Below are 21,610 nucleotides of genomic sequence, written 5' to 3'. Positions count from 1 at the left end.
AGCAGACTTATTTGCCAGGAACTTTTGATATGCTTTCTTCTTTTCCACCATAACATCTTGTGTCCACCATGGAATTCTGATTTTTCCATCTTTGCAGACAACCTCACCACATGCCTCTCTGGCTAAATCAATCAGGGTTTTCTTCCAGGTTTGCCACTGAATCTCCAAGATTTGGTTCTTGTTCTCAAACTCTTTCATTTTTTTTTTCAATAATCTTTGTATATTTTAGTCTACAGTTCACATCTGAGAGCTGCTCAACTTTTATTCACTTTAAAACTTTCTTACATGTCATTCTTTTCAATATGAAATTCAATTTTATCCTGCTCAAGACTAAATAGTGATCGCTTCCAATTTCAAATCCTCTGTACACTCTGGTGTCCTGCACCAGGGAGAAAACATCACTATCAACAATAACATAGTCAATGAGACTTTTCTTATTCATTGCCTTTTTTCTCCATGTGAATTTGTGCACATTTTTATGTTGGAACATGGTGTTAGTAATAACCAGTCCATGTCCTGAGCATAAATCCAACAGGTATTTACCATTATTATTAGCTTTGCTCTTATCTCCAAATTTTCCCAAAACATTTTTGTATGTCTGACAATCACATCCTACTCTTCTATTTAGATCCCCAACAAGGACCAACGTTTCCTTTTTCGTTGTGTCAGTAGCTTTCTCTAAAGCCTCAAAAAATTCCTCCACTTCTACCTTAGTAGAGCCTTCTGTGGGACCATAGGAACAAATAAATCTCATTGTCCAGTTCCCCATTCTGATATTTGCCTACATCACTCTACTTGAGACTGCCTGTCATTCAAGAAGATTAGCATCGTATTTAGTGTTGAATACTATGGCTACCCTTTCTTTTCCTTGATTGTCATTGCCTGAATATAACATTTTGTATTTATTGCTCAGAAAGATCTCGCCAGTTTTTGTCTTTTCTGTTTCAGTTACTCCTATTATGTCGATCTGGTACTTATCAAATTCCTCAGCTAGCTCCATTTCTTTGCCATTCAGGCGTCTTATGTTGATAGTACCAATCTTTAACTCTGGTGATGTTGAGTTGGGGTGTGCTTTCAGATTTGTTCTAGTAGCTGACTTTTCGCTGTTCGCCCCAGTTCCCTGCAAAAACAACGGGGGAGCTTGTTTAACCGGGCAATGCCCCCAGCCAGCATGAAATTTTGTTGTGTTGTACCATCATTTTGTATATTGGTTTAATCCAATAAGAATACAATTTGGTCGGCTAAATTTCAAATTGCCAGCCCATCCTCGTTCGTTCAGTATCCAGGTAGATACCCAACAGGGTACACCACGAGAAGGTGAGGATTGGACATTAGGTCAGAAGCCCTGGTTGGTTCTCCGCATTCTTTAAAGGCTATGTGGAGCTCTCCTCTCAGTTATGCAGCTTTGACACTTTTTCACGAGTGAGTGAAATATCAAATCTGAAAATAACAGATTAATCTACTACAGTAATCTGCATACATCTGTAAGAAAATTGTTGACAGAAATTGGTAATAATGTAAACTTAATCATGTATTAAAATCATAGCAATCTATACATGACTCTGAGGATACATATTAGGAATTTATACGGTGTTGGATGCAGCCATAATTAACGCGATAGTTATCTATTGCTTTAGTTATCACTTTAGAATGGCACAATAAATGACTTACAAGCAATGGAGCAGACACTATGAAATAAAATTACTGCAAAAAAGATTCACACACATTCATGAAAGTGTTATAGAACTTCCAAACTACCAAAGCAATAGAAGAAACACTGTATTGGAGTAGAATGAAGTGGGTAATACTAAAAAACATTCAAATAATTGGTTAATTTTATTAATCACTGCCAAATGCACACTGCAAATAAAACATGACAAAATTGCACAGCTATTCTTTTAGAATAAGAATAACTGCCAAGTAGCTAACTAAAGCTTAGTTTCCTGGGTAGCTGCGCAGCAAGAGATAAGAAGATATCTTACTTTGGTTGTTAAGTTGAGCATTGTTAAGGTAAAGTGAGATGTTAGGTTTTTTTTTTCCCCCAAAAAATAGACAAAACTGTGTGTTTTGGAAGCACTAAAGGTAATAAGATTATTACTGCCCCACTGGAGGATGATGCTGAATCCACGTATAAGAAAATTATTGTAGAAAGCTTTAAATGTTTAAGCACTACAAATGCCATCACATGAGTAGGAAGAGTGGACAGTGCTATCATCAGTGAAACTGCAAAGACAGTAGGAAGGCAGACCACATGATGGCAATTTGCTGAAAAGTAGTCAGTACCAAATCCTAACAAATGCTTGGAGTCAAGTGCAAAAGCATAGGTTTCTCCATACCTTTTCTGGGCACATGCCCAGAGGTGGATGATGTAGACAAGGAGATTTGCTATGGATCTTAACTGAGAAAATCCATATTGGTGGAGAATAATTAGGAGTTCTCTGGGTGTCGAAGAAGTTGACTTTGATGATCTTTTTTAGACAGATGAGAACAATAGATTAACAGTTTGAAGTTAGAAACTTATCAGTTTTTTTTTTTTTTTGAACTGGCTACTATATATGGACTTGCTCTCATGCTGTGAGGTGGATACCAGTTGAGTATAATACAGTGTATAAATGAAAAATTGCTAGTTCAGGAACACATTTCTTATTTCTTAAGCACAATTGGTGGGATTCCATTAGAAACTATTTTAGTATCCAGGTTTTCCAAGATTCCTCTGATTTCTTTCTAGCAGAGTCATAATCAGCATACACTATAGATGATTTGCTTTGATCATTTATTCTAGAGTTGAGTGATGCCACAATACTACTATTTAGGCAATAGAAGATAGAAGCAAAGACCTTTTAAACCCTTTCAAAGTCAGAGCCCTGTTAATGATGGTTTTGCAAGTGTTGTAGGTTTTAGTGTAGGATCTGAATGAAGCTGGAGTTTTCTTAAAAGGTACACTTTTTGGGGGGGGGGGGCATGGCTCGGATATAAAATTGAAACTCTGAGCAAAATGTGAAATGGTGGCCTTCATTCTAACGTGGATAACTTTTGCAACAGGATTACAACAAATATTTAGATTTGGAGAACAAAAACAGTAGTCTGACCATAGAAAGGAGAAGTAAAAATGAAACTGGATATTGTTCCACTTAGCATTGTTGTGCCAAAGTACAAGTGGTAGAGGAAGATGTTCTATTACAGATGAAACTTGGATGAGATTGTGATCTGAATTACCAAGAGGAACAGTCATTTTGACAGTGTAAAAAATGGAAATGGTTAAAGAAAGATTCAGTGTTAGATGGGTGGAGAGGACTGTCAGAAATTCTGGCTGAGAGAGGAATAATGAGGCAAGGAAATCTTAAGCTATGCCAACGTTGTGGCAAAAAGAATCATACAGGGAGTAGTTTGGACAGTTAAGATTGGTCATGGTTGTTGTTGTGGAGATGTGAATGTCTGCAGGTGATAGTGCAAGTCATTTAGGTTAGTGTTTCTACCATGAATACTGGCTAGTGAATGATTTTGTTTTTTCCAAAGTTTTTCTGAGTTAAATTTTTTGGAGAATGTTTGTTTTCTTATTTTAACCACAGTCTTTTAATACATGAGGACTTTAGCAGTTTATGGTGGTTGTACTTATTTATTTATTTATTATTTTATTTTTATCACTAGAGGTCAGGCTAGGGGAAAGGATTTATTAACTACGTAGATTTAGTTTACCGGTATACAGGGCTAGAGCATGTAGCTTGGTTCCTTATACACTTGTATCCTTCCGATGATGACCTCGATACAGGGGTCGAAATGTCAAGTTTTATTTTATTAGTAATTAATAAAATAATCTGTTCAACACTTGTGTTTTTGTGTCCCTACATTTATAAATATGAATGCTGATGACTGTGTAACCTTAAAAGAAAGAATTTAACCACAGTGACTACATTTATTTATGTTTATTGTCATATTAACATTTCAGATGTAAAGAGAAACAAAGAGAAGGGGAAACACATTGTGAGAGGAGATACTCTTAGGCACGCTACACATACACAGATCCATTCTCCAGGCATGACCTAGCAGCACAAGTGGCAGTAAGATTATGCACCAGTTGATCAGGAAGCCTGCTAAACACGTTACAACTTGTTTGGTCCCATACCATATCTGGTAGCCAGCTTGAAGAACTGCTTTGTTGCTGTACTACTACTACTACTACAAACACAGAGGAGGTTATGTGTCTGCACAGTATGTTTGGCATCCCCTTGAGAAGTATCACTCAGTGTACTGGAAGATTTGGGGAGGAGGACAGAATCCTGCTCTGGGAATGGCACACGATAATACCTACTTTATGTCTCCAAATAAAGCAGGATGGTTGGCCCACTCTCCAACCAACAGGCTATGGGTTTGAATTCTGGATTCAGTGTGGATATTTGTGAATGTCACTAGGTAGGATATTTGTGAATGTCACTTGGGGGAGACCACACACTCCTACAAGGCACGTCCCTGGGTGGTGGATGGGGGAAACCCAAATGGGTTGCTCTGAATAAAGAATAAAGAGCCGTGGACCAAAGGATGTAGCAGAGGCATGGCAAGCTGGCTACATTATTATGCTAGTAACTTTCATGAGCAGGAGAACGTCTACAAACCAAGATAGTGCTACTGCATACAGGACAACCGATGCGCCTACTCAAAGGCCACATAGAGTAGGTGAGAAATCAGCAATGTGGTCAGCTAAGGATGTGAAATATGTAACATAAGATACTATACCTCAACATAAGATCACTATACCGACCTGGAAAATTGCAATTAGTCCAGGAAAATTTAAAAAGACTGAAATGGAGTATTTTAGGTTTATAAGAGACACATTGGTGCAGAGATGGATTCATGGATTTACCAGAAGGAAGACTGTACTTCTCAGGAAGAAAAGATAACATACACAGAGAAGGAGTTGCATTATTAATTGAAAAGAAACTTACACTCAGTAATTGAAAATAAACCCAGTGTCTCCTAGAATAATCACAGCCAAACTTCAAGCAAAAGAAAAAGGTCAAACAATTAAAATAATCCAAATATATGCATCAGATAGTAACCATTCAGCGGATAGTAACTACAACAGAAAATAGATAATCCCAAAAATAGAGAACTCATGATAGTGATGGGAGATTTTAATGCTAAAATAGGACAGTTCACAGCAGACAAAAAAGATGCGATGGGGAAATAAATTTGGATACGGAGAGCTTAACGACAGAGGAGAACAATTACTCTACTTCTGTAAAGCAAACGATCTAATGATTACAAACACATTGTTCTATCAACGCCCTAATAATAAATATACATGGACATCCCCAGATGGTAATATAAAGAACTGCATAGACTATATCATCATAAACAAACAATGGAAAAGATCAGTAAATAATGTATGAACATTAAGAAGTTTTGATTTTGACACTGACCACAAAATATTAACTACCAAAGTAAAGATAAAATTCAACAGGAAAAATAATATCAGAAGAGAAGAAAACATCAACCTATCAAAACTAAAAGAGAGCTCAAGCAGAAGTCGATTTTTAGAACAGATGTGCTTGAAATTAAAACCCTCCATCTTCCAGAACAGCAGAAAATACTGGGAAGGAAAAGAAACAGTGTTATCAATTGCAAAAGACACTCTAGGCTCCAAACCCAAAATAAACAGTGGATAACCCAAGAAATCATAGTTACCATAGAAGAGAAAAGAGAGGCCAAGATACTTGTCAACCAACAAAACAATGAAGAGAATAGAGAAAAATATAGAGCACTAAAAATAAAGTTGATAACCTATGCAAAAAAGCCAAAGAAAAATGCTTAGAAGAAAAAAGCTAAGAAATGCCAAGAAGCATACCAACAAAACAACCTAAAAGTCGTCCATGATACTGTAAGAGAAATTACAAAGGAATTCTCAGCAAAAGCAGTAACAATGATAAACAACAAGATGACTGAAACCGGGAATATTGAATATATAAGAAAAATCTGGTCAAACCATTTTAAGACTATCTTCCACCAAGGAAACAAAACTACAATATCAACAATAGAAGAAAATAATGATCACCCAAAAATTTTACAAGAAGTTATAAAACAGATGAAAAACAAAGCACCAGGCATTGATACTATCCCTACTGAACTGTGGTCATATGGAGGCAGCATATCAATAGAATATTTAACAACCCTATTCAATAAAATACTACAAACAGGAGAGATCCCAGATGACTGGAGAACTGGAAAGATCATCCCAATATACAAGAAAGGAGACAAAAGAGACTGCAGAAATTACAGACCAATCAATTTATTCACTGACACCTATAAAATATTCATAAGAATTATACAAAATAGATTAAAAAACACCAAAGAAGAAATAATAGGCATAGAACAAGCTGGTTTCCGAGGAAACTATTCAACAATAGACCAAATTTTCACATTGCACCAACTAGCAGAGCTCAGCTGGGAAGACCATAAAGAACTATGTTGTTGTTTTGTGGACTTGAAACAAGCTTTTGATAACATCAACAGAGAAATCCTTCTTAAAATTCTACTAGAAAAAGCAATAGACAAATATATAATACAGTTTCTGATAAAATATTACTCTAAGACAAATGCAATAATTAAAAAGGACACACTCACAACAGAACCCATAGAGATCCAAAAAGGAGTAATGTAAGGATGCCCATTATCCCCATGCCTATTCAACATATATCTAGAAGAAGTTGTAAAGAAGGCAATAGACAATGAGCCTGGAATCAATGTCAATGGTTTAAACATAAATAATATCAAATATGCAGATGATCTCGTCCTTCTTGCAAGAACCCCAAATGAACTACAAAAGTTGATCAACAAACTAAATGAAACCTGTAAAACATATGATATGTCAATAAATATACAAAAGACAAAAGTGATCAAAATAGGGAGGAACAGAACTACCATCTCAGCCACCCTAAACGGAGAACAAATAGAACAAGTAGACAACTTCATATACCTTGGATCAAAACTAACAGAAACAATAGATGAAGTCAAAACAATCAAACACAGAATAGCGATAGGATGGACCACCATGGGAAAATTACAGAAAATCTGGAAAACAAACAAGATATCTAAGCAAGCCAAAATCAAATTATATGAAGCAATAATTATACCAACAGTCATCTATGGAGCAGAAGCGTGGACAGTTAAAAAAAGAGAAGAGAAAAAACTGCTGACATTTGAAATGAAATGCTTAAGAAAAATGTATGCATGGACGCAGACAGACAGACTTCCTAACGTCCTAATCAATACTTTTCCAACTGAAAAAAGAAGACCCGGAAGACCAAGAATTACCTGTCTGAAATTAATAAAGAATATCTCAGGATGCAGAACATATAAGGAACTTTTTTCGAACAGCAAGGAATAGAGAAGACTGGAAGATCCTGCTCAAGAGAAGATTCAACCCGTCTTAGATGGAATTGAAGAAGAAAAAGTATGAAATCACCATAGCTCCACTTACTTACTGGATACCTGGAGTAGCCTTAAACGTTCTATGTTTGGTTTTAGAGAAGGGTTTCCAGATAAATAAAAATGTAAAACAATACTAAAATGATTAAAAAAAAACTTCCTTACACCACCTATATGTTTCATTGAGTTACAAAAAAGGCAACTAAAGGCAATAATCTAAAAACATTTAGATTATAATTTAGAATCAATGTAAGAAATTATGTTTTGGGAAAATAAAATCTATAACTTTATATATATATATATAACTTTTTAAGTTTTAATATCCACCATGTGGTGTGAAATAAGCCAGTTAACATAATAATAATTGGTAATATGCAATGTTACCAATTACTAATGATAATTATGCATGTGTATCCTTATTCATATTGGTAGTATTCCATTATAACAAAATCAATGAAACAGACATTTGTAATGATGATATGCCGAACAGGTACAATATGTATCAAAATATTTACAACACAAAACAAGCTACAGCATTAGAATTACATAAGGAAAACAAACACACTTTTTTTTTACTCCTTTTTTAATTCTTGTCTAAAAATTGTCACTTATCATGGAAGAGCAGATGAGCACTTTCTTAGCTCCATTTATTCATATTCTAGACATTTCGTTTTCACTTTACTTGAATTAATAAAATTCTTTGTACAAGAGGGCTAAAATATCATTGTAACATCTTTTTCATGTTGTCCTATCTATAACACAGGATCATATGAAAAACTTGCCTTGATATGTGTGAGGCTTTGACTCGACTCTGCTGAGCACTAACACTGTTGGAATGTCCTGGAGTAGTAAATCAAAGCTAGTCTAAGATGATTATATTCTACATCAGGGGTGGGGAACCTTTTTAGTATCAAGGGCAAAAATTGCTAATTTAAAAACTTGCACAGGTGACTGGCAAATTTGCATGTAGTGTGCAATATATATCTCAATAAGTAAATGTGCAACATTCTCATCTGATATGGTATCTTTTAATTACAATTGTGTAGACATAATTATAACAATCAAAGCAAAGGCTATATTTAGTTTATTTAAAAGATATTTATTTTATTTTAACTGAGAACTTTATTAAAGCAATTAGACTTGGCATTATTCTGACAAAAAATGTCAAGCACAGTATATTAGAGAATACAGATACTCAAGCAAAGTAAACTAATACTTACCTTTATTTTTTTTGTTACTCCTGCTATAGCAAAAAATTCATTGTCCTTGTCAAACTCTATGCTAAACAGATTTGAAAGAGAGCAGAAAAAATGTGCTTTTGAGAATATAGTATAAAATTGTGATGTTATAATAAAACATTCTAATAAAGTAGATTAACTTTTTATTCAGATTACAGCTTATTATTTTAACCTAAAATAAGCCAAAGGCAAAGAGATTTCATTATTTAATAATGCCATTAGCCACTTACCGCAGTTAATTGTGAAGATTATAGTTTAATCTTCACAATTAAACAAGACAAATTTGCTATGTAATCTTTACCACTTGTCAAGTTCAGGTTCATAAATATTACACCAGAATTCAAATTCATTTACGTTTCTGCTTTATTATGAAATTTGGGTGAAAATATCACCATATCACATGCTGATAAAAAAAGGAGAAGTTGAAAAGATTTTGTTCTAGGATCCAATCACAGCATTCAGCCATATCAAGACTCCAAGAAACAAAATGGTTGCGCAGTATTAACATTACCATGAAACTCATCTATTACTTAGGTGGATAAATATGTTTATGTAATTCTCATGGTAGAACTTCAAGCTTGAAACTTTGTTATTTCAATCAGATTACTAATCCTATTGTAATATTTTTCTGGTGTTTCTCTCTACTTATTTGTAGTTTTTACTATTAATCTTTTCTCTGATATTTTTACTTTTTATTAATTTCTCTACTGCTTTATTAACTCTTTATCCTTTATCTTCTTTTCCTTTATTAACTTTACTCCAGGGACTAGTATTTTTCCTATACTGGGAGAACTCTGGAAATTTATTTAGATTTATCAACTGTGCCACCAGTGCTCTCCTTGTGGTATAAGATATAATTATACTTCCAGTAGAGTTCACTCTGAAATTATGCTAAAGCCCTGTTTTTTTTAAACAATCATGGGTAATTTTAAATTCCTTCGTCACAGGTTTGTGTTTATTTAGAAACAGTGCACTGCATAAAGATTAGGCGGCACACTTTGTAAACAAAACAAACATTTATTTACACTAAACTGCAATTATACAAAATCATACAATAGGGAAGGGTTCTCTAATAACTCCACTCTAATCTTAAAACTTCAGCAATTTAACATTTAGTTAATGCACGGAGTCAAGCAATGTATTATAGCAACACTCAAAGAAAAACTATCAGCCCATTTCAATTCAAGGATTATCATGCTGTATGATTTATTAGTAATTCCAACTATATTTGTAAACAAACTATTCTTAGACTAACTTTCCAGTCCTGAACTATGACCTATGTTAAGCACAATAAATGTCCTGTGGATTCTCAGTCAATTTCACATATCATCAGCAAACACAACAAAATTTACTCACATATCTTCTTTAACACTATTATACACCCATTCCTAGTTCCTTCTTAGGTTCCTTTGGCTTCCCATCCATTTCAGGTTTTGACTTCCATGCAAAGATTCCGTTGTCTGGCTTGCGGGACTTGGAACACATTTTTCCCGATGTCTATGAATCGGCCAAAGGGGTCCGACGATTGAGGCACTTAGCAGACTGTCCTATTGGCAATGCATGCTGGTCCAGCTTCTCTTCTCCCTCGGTAGTTTCACGACCTCCGTGGCTGTCTCTCGCGGCCTTCAACCAGATCGACAAACACGACAAATCGACTCGATCTGAAGTTCTCTCTTCTCTTCCTCCTCTTTTTTTTCATTCTCAGATGACCTTTATACAATTTTCTTGGGTCTCTGGACGAAGAATCGAGGCCCCCCCCGAACATTCCTGCGCAAACCATCTTGACCTTCAAATTAAAGCTCACTTTTAGTTCTCACCGAATATACACACTTAATCCTATTTTGAAAAAGGCGGAACCACTTCAGAAATATACCGCCTTTTATCACTGTCCTTGAAGGTGGTATCAGGCTGACTCTGAACACGTTAAAATTCACTTACATTGCATACAATTCCTACATCAATACTATGCCAATTTCTAAGGCATTGCCCTTGAATCTTTCAATTTAACATTTACTGTTTTGTACAATCTTGCTTGCATATTAATTCCTTGGGGTTTTTACATCAATATTTACATCATTAATACAAAATTTGTTGGGCTTGTTTACGAGTTGCAACCAATGTAAAAGTCTATGCAAAATGAGGAAAAATCCTACTGCATCGCATTTTACACTATCCTATCAGCCATATGGCTGGTGGGGGTAACTATATACTACCATAAGGGAGATGATATGAGCAAGGTGGTTTCCCGTTGCCTTCCTTGCTATAGTATATTTTATGATTGTAACCATGTGTGTTCACAGGACTGGTTTGCCTGTTTTGAGGGATGAAAAAAAAACCTGAGTCACTTGGAGAAAAACCCTCCACATCTGTATGAGACTGTCTAACTATGTCTCTTTCGACTCACCTTTAGTCGAAAGAGACCCAATAAAGATTCCTCACATCACTGACAGGAATCGAACCCAGGTTTTTCTGACCAAAGAGCTTCGTCTATACTGACTGAGCTATGGAGGCTCAGATTACTAATAATCTTAGTTATTTTTAATGACAACAATTTAATGTCAAACCATAACATTTGGTTGAATCTAATTAAATTCATTAATGAAGATAAACTGTCCTTTATGATTGTAGATCCCCATGTAGGAGGGCAATATCCTACTGTGACTATTAATAATATGGAGGTTGCTGAACCTGTGAAATTTTCAGTTAAGAATAACTGTATGGAACTAAAAAGCTATTGATTATAATAAACTTATAAGATCATAAAGATAAAACATATTGGAATTAAATACAGAAGTTAGTAAGCATGAGCTGCAAAAAAAAAAAAATGCAGAAAGAAAATAAAGAGGTGATTAGCAATACAAAACAGCAAGAGATGTGACGTGACTACCACACAAAATCAGATGACAGGAAATTAGCAGAAAAAATCAAAAGGAAATAATCCCAAAGAATTCATTATGCATCAGTTAATTGTATTCAAATGTTATGCACTGGAGATAATACTTGTCCTTTATCATCTCTACAACCTTCTATACTTGGCTGGCACATCCTATTGCATGAAAGCAAGAATAGTCAAGAATCAAGTCAACTTCACTAACAGAGGCTCACCAGTTAATCAGCAACTACCACTATGAATTCTGTTGTTTTAAGGATACTTGCGACATAAGACTGAATGATATAATCACGTAATCACAAGAAAGATATTTATTTAACCAAATATTTCGGTCTGGAAATAGCAGACCATCGTCGGTGGTATTACAAGAACAGTTTAAAAAATATACAAGCTAGAATACTAACAATGATCAACGATCTATTGTTAGTATTCTAGCTTGTATATTTTTTAAACTGTTCTTGTAATACCACCGACGATGGTCTGCTATTTCCAGACCGAAATATTTGGTTAAATAAATATCTTTCTTGTGATTACGTGATTATATCATTCACTATGAATTCTGTCAATCGAGATCCATGGCTCTCTTAGCCTACATCACCCACAACACATGTACTACAGAAAGGTTTGCAGAACTGTGTTACAACTCTTGAGATTTGCAGAGCAATGACTATCTGGAATACTATTTAGCAAGTTTTGGGGTGATGCACCTAAAATCTTCCTAAAAATTCTTGATGCTGTCTGGAGTCCAACTTGGCTCATAGATGATCCCTTCCTCACAGACTCGCTTCATCCTTTTTTTCTCTCTCAGATGCAACATTTCAGCTCTGTGTCTTTTCTGCATGTACTTTATGGAAACTGGATCCACTGAACTGGCAGCCATCATTCTCTACTTTGAAACAGGCCCTACATTGGGCCTGTTGAAACCAGAGAAGCAGATGTCTAACATTCCTTTTCAGTACAACCACAAACACACCGAACCAGCTTCTTTTTCACATTTAATCTCTAGAAGAGCCTTCTTCATAAAGTGTTTCTGAAGAACTACAATCCCCCAACTCTTCAAGAAAAACATCAACAGATTTCTTCATTCTAATCCTCACTTGCCTTTCATACAAGGTGCTGATACGCTACTGGTTCTCCATCTTATGTATGTGATCAATATTAAAAGAGAAAAAAAAAGAATTAGTTATGGAAGGATAACTTTAACGAGTGCTGATGGTAGTAGGTAATGGAAGCATAAGAAATAGTGTGTTACTTTGCAAACACTTATTCCAGGTGGAGATAGTGCAGTTGTTAACTGATATGAGGACAGACAGGCAAACTGGAGGTGCTTAGCATATTATAAATTACCAATGCAAATACAACCATGGGATTAAATTGGATAATTGCCTTGAGTGTGTTGCTAGGATTCTCTAGCATATTCCTTACAAGGTCCTGAGGAAGTATAAAGAGGGCAAGATCCCTTTGCATAAAGGAGGGTTCAAGACAGAAGCAGCAAATTACAGACCAAGTGTACTTCAGGAGTAGTGAATAAGATATTGGAAAAGTTGGTTAAAGGCAGAATTCAGGAATGGGTAGATACCCTATGGGAGAGCACAGCTTTCTAGAGGGTAATTTACTCATTTTTTAATAATAAAGAGATATCAGAGTTCAGTAAAAAAAAAAAAAGCTAGACTATGACAGTACTGGACTTTGCAAAAGCATTTGACAGGATGCTGCAATAAATCCTGTTATGTAAACTGAGGCAACTGAAATGGATATGAAGATGGTGACATGAAATAAGAGGGTGACTAGTAACCAGAAAGACCATCAGAAAGGGGTAATATGATGGAGGATAATCCAGGAGAATGCATGCAACTAGTATAGTGTCTGAGGATTTTGTACTTGAGCTATGCTATTTAATTTGCATATTAATGATACAAAGAATTATTTAAAAAAAAAAAAATCAGCTAACGCCTTTTTATTCCCGTGTACGGGAGTACGCAAGGCCATTTAGCCCTATCTAACTTTTGGAGACTGAGTGGGCAGTTCAATCTCTACTGGTACCAATCAGAGATAGGTGGCCCAAGGCTATCACTAATTAAGCGGTACACAGTGAAGAGAGACGGCTCAAATGTGCAGCCATCTCGTGGTCCCTAACCTTAACACAATATATTTAATGTCTGAAATAATGTGGGTTCTACGGTCGATTTTCTTGAGTTTACGGGACGAAAAACCAGAGTTTCCGGGAGGAAAAACCCGCTTGCCCATGCCAGAGATCGACTAACTCGGAAACCGGTCGAAAAAAGGCTTGGAAAAATTTCCTCTAGTCGTCGACCAGACTCGAAACCAAGTCTTCCTTCATGCGGCCAAGCGCCGTGGTGTGCAAACGCCACATCCACTGAGCTACACAGGCTCCAAAGAATTATTTGCAAAGGAATATTCAATTATTTATTGATGATCGTACAGAATTGTGGAGGGCAACAGCTAATAAAAAGTGATGTGGGGATAACCTGCAGTATGATTTAAATAGATTTGGTTGGTTGATTGGTTGATTTATGGTTTATTGGTGCAAGGACAGCAAAGGTCATACTATGCCATATCAAAGGTTACAGCAGTACACAAATTATTAATAAATAGCCATAAAGAGATAAATTAGTAAATAACGTGTACAAATATATATGTTAAGCAATGTAGAATCTACACATAAATATAATTTATAACCAAATGTCTTTGTTTATAAATTAATTCTCTGTAAAAAGTTAAAAATGTCATGTAATTTGACTGAGTCTGATAACATCTGCCTGAGCAGACTGTGACCTAAGTGGAGCCTAGCAAGAAAAACTTCTTCCCTTCTGTTTCTAAGATGACTAGACTGCCAATGCTTAAGTTCAAGCTTAATCTTGTGCAATTTGTTCATTAGTGCTGAATGCCACTGGGAGGTAATTAGCTTTGATCTTATAAAAGTAGTCTGCGTGGGACTGTCAAATAGTATGTCAAAAAAAAAAAAAGTACGAGCTGACCTAGCAACTGCATCTGTAGTCTTATTTCGCTTGATTACAATGTGGCTGGGAATCCAGCACAATCACACATCAAAATTAAGGTTCTTCATTGTGTACAACAGTTGCAGAATCCACAAAGTACTATACATGGATTATATGGAGGAGATGAGATAGCCTTTAAAGAACTTAATGAGTCATACAAATTACACACTTTTGGTAGTCATTTTCTTTTACATGCACAGGTTGAATTGCATGCAACTCGCTGTTTAATTACTGGAATGAACTAGGATCTGATTGGACATGATAAATACAGGACTGTATAATGAATGGTTGATTGTGCAGCTCAGGCCTATTGTTTAGCCACTGTTTCGCTTGATACTTGTTACTGTTTCTCTTTCAATGTTAAAAATTCAGAATAATATGATGCTGTTGCTGAAATGGCAGCAAAATTTTCTGCCTAAGTGTCTGCAATAATAACTTCGTGATCAGCAACTTCTATTATGTTCCAGACCTGTCAGACAGTGTGTTTTATATCTACCTTTCATTTTCCAGATTTTATTCCGTACAGTTTTTTTGCACTGCATTTTTGATTAACTGATGATGTAAATTGAATCCAAGACATGATTTAGCCTCAGCATGTTTAAACGCTATTAGATTTGATGTGGAAGAGTATCTACAAAATATACCACATGCTCTGTCTTGATATTTTTTTGCCTGCTTGGCACTCACTTCCATGAAGCTTTGGATACAGTGGAAATTGAGATTCATTGGAATTGCAGCTGTTGCTGCCTGGTCAACACAGTCCGTTACATCTTTCACTGCTTCATAATATTTGACTGACTGCTTAAAATTTTGCAAGAGAGGAAAAGTACTCCAAGCCAGCCTGGTCCATTTTCCAAATGGGCATCCATGTAGGAGAACATGGTTACTGTGAAGACAGCACAAATAACAGGAAAACGATTGCATCCATAGATGTTTTCTTGAGTATCCTATGAGCAGTGGAAAAATGGTAAGGGAGCAGATTGTAAGATCTATTGCAGAATACAAGCAGACATATGGAAGGGGATAATTAACTCCATTATTAACAAGGGAGAGGTCATGATTGTCGAGCATTTACTCAATGATACAACCTCGCCCATTTGTGTTGGGCGAGGTTGTATTTTCAATCTATCATTCTGAGTTGGTTAACATTCGCTGGATAAAGAGAGATATCCATTTTTTCTGTGGTTCAGTGATATCCTTTCAATAAAATTTTCTCGACAAGTGGGTTCTCATTGAAGGGAACTGTATTTGGTCATGAGTGAGACTATAGGTAATGCAACTGATGTGTTCCATGAGACATATGAGAGTGGTCTGAAAAGTTCTCGGCCTCAACCATAGATGGCGACACTATTGGCGAGTTTTTTTTTTTTTTTCCTAAGTTGGTACATCTGTCATAAGCATCCATGTGAAATTGCAAGTCATTCTATCAAACAGTTTGTTTTATACAGCTGTATGAAGCAAAAGTGTTGTCTGTATCCCTTGAAATGGATAAAATTGAGCATTGTGCAGTTATAAAATTCTTCGTAAAAGAAGGTTTAAACGGCAAAAGAAATTCAATAAATGTTTATGGGCATTCCTCTCCTTTGTTTTCAATAATTAAGAAATGGGCTGCCAAGTTTAAACATGGCTGTACCAGCCTTGAAGATGATCCATGAAGGACGTCCAAAAAGTGTAATGTCACCAGAAATCATTGATCAAGTGCACGATATGGTATCGGATGACCGGCGAGTCAAAGTGCGTGAAATTGCTGAGACTATAGGCATTTCAAAAGAACGTGTAGGATATATTTTGCATGAAGAATTGCAAATGAAAAAGCTTTGGGCGAGATGGGTGCTGCACCTGTTCACAGCAGATCAAAAATGCACTTGCATGAAAATCTCTGAACAGTGCTTGGAGTGTTTTATCAAAGAATAAAACTGATTTTGTGCATCGATTTATTACTATGGATGAGACTTGGATCATCATTATACACCAGATTCCAAACAGCAGTCAAAATATAAGAAAATCGACAAACTGGGTTTTATTGGTCGAAGGATTTTAATCGATACTAAGTAAGAAATACCAACAAGTTTCACCAACTTAGCTGTTTGGCTTCTTCAGGGTGAATAAAAAGAGATACAAAACAACTTAAACACCTAAACTGTTCATGAAGGAATGAACCGAATATAACTGTATTTTTTACAAATACAGAAGAACGTGTATATCAAATGCATGGAGCGTCTATGGTGTCAACTGTTGTTACGCAGGAACATTCTGTAATTAGCAGCAAAATTTAACTCTGGCATGCTTAATGATCTCATATGAGGGTCTTCCAAATATCAGCTAGAATTAATCCTTGGTTTCTATTCAGGTTGTGTTTAGAACGGATGACTGTTATAGCTTTTTTTATGTATCTGGAGTGGAAATCTTCCTCTAAATAGGGAATGGAGCTTTTTTTCCCATTCGATGGTTCAAAAACCCTGATAGACAATGGTTATCCAAAAAAACTGATCCGTAAGTATTTTTCTGCGACCCCCCACAACCACAATCTGAGGAAATATGTTACAAATCCAACATCGCCATTCCTTATGCTGGGACAGTTTCAAAAAAGATTGCTATGCTCCTCAAGCCACATGAAATATGAGTGACTTTTAAACCTTGAAAGACTATCTGCCATTTTTTAAGATCTCCGAAAGACAGTCATGTCATCTTCAAATATGCCTATAACATCCCCTGTTCATGTGGATTAAATTACATTGGTCAAACCTCAAGAAGTTTGGAAATTAGAAAAAAAAAGAACACGTAAGAGATGTAAACAATAACAGAGAAGAGAATTCTGGGTTAGCCTTTCATTTCTTGAGGACAAACCATACCATCGAATAGGGCATAGGACAAAAGCTCCATGCCCTATTTAGAGGAAGATTTCCACTCCAGATACATAAAAGAAGCCATAACAGTCATCCATTCTTAACACAACCTCAATAGAAACCAAGAATTAATTCTAGCTGATATTTGGAAGATCCTCCTCATAAGATCACTAAGCACTCCAGAGTTAAATTTCATTGCTAATTACAGAATGTTCCTGCATAACAACAGCTGACATCATACATGCTCCATGCATTTGATGTACATGTTCTTCTGTATTTGTAAAAAACACAATTGTATTCGGTTCATTCCTTCACAAACAGTTTAAGTTGTTTTGTATCTCTTTTATTCACCCTGAAGAAGCCAAGCAGTTAAGTTGGTGAAACTGGTTGGAATTTCTTACTTAGTATCGATTAAAATCCTTCAACCAATAAAACCCAATTTATGTCAATTTTCTTACGTTTAGATGGTCAAACATAGAATCAGCAGTCAAAATAGTTGACAGAAGACGGTTGTTAGGCGTCAAAGAAGACAAAGTCGGTTCCATCAGCAAGAAAGGTCATGGCATTGGTGTTTTTTGGGATGCTAAAGCATTTTGTTTATTAATTATCTTGAAAAGAGTAAAACAATAACCAGGAAATATTATTCCAATCTTAACCAGACTAGACGAAAAAAATCATTGTGAAAAAAGACCCGTTTGCAGAAGGAAAAAATCATCTTTCATCAGGACAATGCACCTGCCCACAAAGGTATTTTTGGCAAATGGAAAATTAAGGGATCTGCACTATGAATTGTGGGAACATCTGCCCTATTCCTCAGATTTGGCTCCCTCTGACTTCTTTCTCTTCCCAAAATTAAACCTTTTCCTCGCTGGTCAGCATTTTTCTTCAAATCAAGAGGTGATTACAGCTGTAGAGGGGTATTTTGCAGATCTTACTGAGAACTACTACAGGAATGGGATAATGGCACTGGAGCATCGCTGGAATAAATGTATTAGTCTTAAGGAAGATTAAGTTGAAAAATAAAAATAATTTTGAAATGATAAATTTGTTTTTTCATTGTTAGGCCAAGAACTTTTCAGACCACCCTCGTACCAGCAATCATAAAGTTCAGGTATGGTGAAATTATCTGATGGTGGAATAGACAAACAAGTTTGAGCTGCTGTTAAAATTTTCTTAACTGCCACCTTCTCAGCATAAGAGGATTTCAGGCAGCTAGCTTCCTTTTTGCATCCTGATATATTTTGTTTTGATCTTTTGAATTTTTTTTTAATTCCTCTGACATGCATGAGAGTAGGTTGGATGGTCTCTGACTACTAACATTTAGCTTTCTTTGCAGTGCAAACTTTGTCATGCTCTTTACTACCACACTGGGCAGAGATAGTGGAGGCATGACAGGCAGTTTGGGTATGCCCACATTTCAGACATATAAAGCATCCTAAATGATTAGGAATGTAGTGTAACAAAACAGTTGAGATACCCTACTTTTATAGATGCTGAAGGTTTGTATCAAAAGTAAGGATGATGTTCACCTGGTTGGAACCAGGTGATCATCCCTAAGTAATAGGATGCACTTCATACTTGTTGCTCCTTAATCTTCAAACGCTGAACATATCTACTCATGTGGACCATCAAGGAGATGTTATTCTGATATCACTCTTCTAGAAGCATTTATTGTATTGAGTAGTTATCATAACTGGTATTCCAGCTACTGATGCTGCTTTCAGTAGTTTTCTGAGTGTTGCTAACATGATGCTTCAAAGGATAACACCAGACAGACAGTAGTTTCTCAACTGTTTTGGAAGATCCTGCCAGTCTTAAACCCTTTTGATTAAAGGACAACATTTTTCCTATTGGCTTTTCAGATGTTTGCACAGATGACGAGGAACACTGGTACAACACGTCTTGTTTCTGACTTATGTTATCAAATGATGTATCTATGGTATCATTACTTGGTTTAGACCTGGTGAGGACCCTAAAAATTTGAAGACAAAGAATTTATGCTGAAAGGATATTTTACTCAGTGTGGAACTTCACATTTGTCAAAGACACACACACATGGGCACCCACTATCCAGCAAGCAATAAATGCACTCATAAGTGGAATGCCAGTGTTAACCAGGATGCACCACAACAGCAAGCCTTAAGCCTTGTCCCTGGACCATGGAGTAGGAGACTTACTGCAACACCGTTGAACTGTATTCAAACCCGCTAAACAATTGATCCTGGCTGGACCATCCAAGACCACTCATCTTGTTGAAGCATATGCCAAAGTAGTGAGAGACCACCAGGATCCCCATTTCCAGATGTGCATGGGTCACACCACCAGCAAACAATTGCAGGGCATCAGATTCCAGGATGGTGGTCTAGAAGACAGGGTATTAAAAAAAAGACTCAGGAGAATAAGAGCAAAGAATATGAGACGAAAAGGAAAGAAAAAGAGGCCGGTATCATCACCAGGACGTCTCCTTCATCACAAAGAATAATAGTTATCAGACTGGGATGAAAAGATTACATATGTCCATATGCTGATTTAACTGAACTGCAGGAAACTGTTGAAATTCAGAGTTCTTGGATGCTGAAGAGCACAATGACAAGCAGAGAAGGTAGGTTACTATCCTTTATTATAAGGCTTTGGTATAGTTACAATTTTCTTCCTCCTTCCCTGATGACTGCACAAGAGTGTGATTAGTAAAGATGAAAGGACTAGTTTTTTTGGTTTTTTTTGCTTGAGGAGTAGTAACTGAATGAAGGTGACAGTGCTTTGTTAGTGAATCAAGAAGTATAACAGGCAGTGTGTGAATAATGGTTTATCTGGGCTTCCAACAATGAATCTTAATGGAGGCCTGAAGTAGTTTGAAAGAGTATCATATTTAGTCTGTAGAACGGGAAAATGGAATGGATTATCTAATCCACAGTCCACCTACAAGTACCAAATATACATTAGATTTACAACCTTTCCTGGGTATGATTCACATAAAACAAGCTTACCTCTGATTCTGACTTGGTTTACTTCTGTGTTCTCCTCCATCACAGCTTCCTTTTCAATTGTCAATTTAGCAAACCACTTCATTCCAAGCAGATCAGAAGCAGTCATCTAACTGGCTATAGGTAAAGCTAATATCTACATAAATGTAGGCAACTCAAACACTGGAATCACAGAATCATTTCTGAATAAATATTCAGAAAGTAAATGTAGAGTAATCTGTAATTAATGTAGGCAAACTGCACCAAAAGTTCTTAGTTCTGTGCATTTTATAGTACCTTTTGAATTGGATACCCCAAAATTTTAGGGATCCCAAGTAATTATAAGCACATGATTCCTTGATCACTAGTTAAAATTTCAACAGCACATTGATTCAGCCAATTGCAGTCAAGCTTTTATTGGTATAATGGGAAACACGACTCCAAGGTTTAGTTTTTGTTTTCAAACTGCTTCATTTTTTCTTCAATAATGTTGAGTTTACAGTTGACCTGTAAAAACTGCTCAACACTTCCAATTCTTTTCACAACTTTCTTATATACCGTTCTATTCAATGTGATATTTGTTTTTATCCTACTTAAAGCTAAGTAATGGTCACTTCCAATTTCAAATCCTTTGTATGCTCTTGTATCCCAAATGAAGATATCACTATTAACAATGACAGTAAAGCTTTTCTTATTTCTTGTATCTTCTCTCCACATGAACTTGTGCACTTCTTTATTTTGGAACATGGTGTTCCAAAATAAAGTAATAACCAGTATATATCCTGAGCAGAAATCTAACAAATACCACCATTATTATTAGACCTTGCCCTTTTCTCCAAACTTTTCCAAAACATTTCCATATGCCTGGTGGGATTCATTTCTTACTCTTCTGTTAAGATCTTTAACAAGGACCACTTTTTTCATGTCATTTGTTGCTTTAATAACAAAAAATTCCTCTACTTTTCCTTAGAACTTTTGTTGGACCATAGGTACAAAAACTCTACTTGAACTTATCTTCCAAAAAAAAAGTTTATCTTCATGTTTGGTGTTGAATGTTATTGCTACTCCTTCCTTTTCTTGATTGTTATTGCCTAAATATAACATCCATTATTTATTAGAGTACAATTTGGTCAACTAAATGAAACAAAATTCAAAACCTAAAATAGCATAAGTAGATAAATGGAACAACAGAGATTAAAAAAAGTAATTCAATTAGTCGTCTCGAATTATG

General features: G+C 35.8%; 1 protein-coding gene across 1 annotated transcript in view; it reads right to left on the bottom strand.

The window, feature by feature from the left end:
- Positions 1-21,610, bottom strand: part of LOC150103736 (E3 ubiquitin-protein ligase COP1-like) — a 405,850-nt gene that overhangs the window by 142,790 nt on the left and 241,450 nt on the right. The window contains exon 12 of the mRNA XM_090396516.1: positions 8,643-8,703. Coding sequence (XP_090252642.1) covers positions 8,643-8,703 — 61 coding nt within the window. The remainder of the gene's footprint in view (positions 1-8,642; positions 8,704-21,610) is intronic.

Source organism: Typopeltis vanoorti, chromosome 8 (genome assembly GCF_054136105.1).
Source record: "Typopeltis vanoorti isolate ZY-2024b chromosome 8, IOZ_Tvanoo_1.0, whole genome shotgun sequence".
NCBI lineage: Eukaryota > Metazoa > Arthropoda > Arachnida > Uropygi > Thelyphonidae > Typopeltis > Typopeltis vanoorti.
Note: the sequence above shows the minus strand (reverse complement) of the source record. Positions and strands in the feature narration are given on the sequence as shown.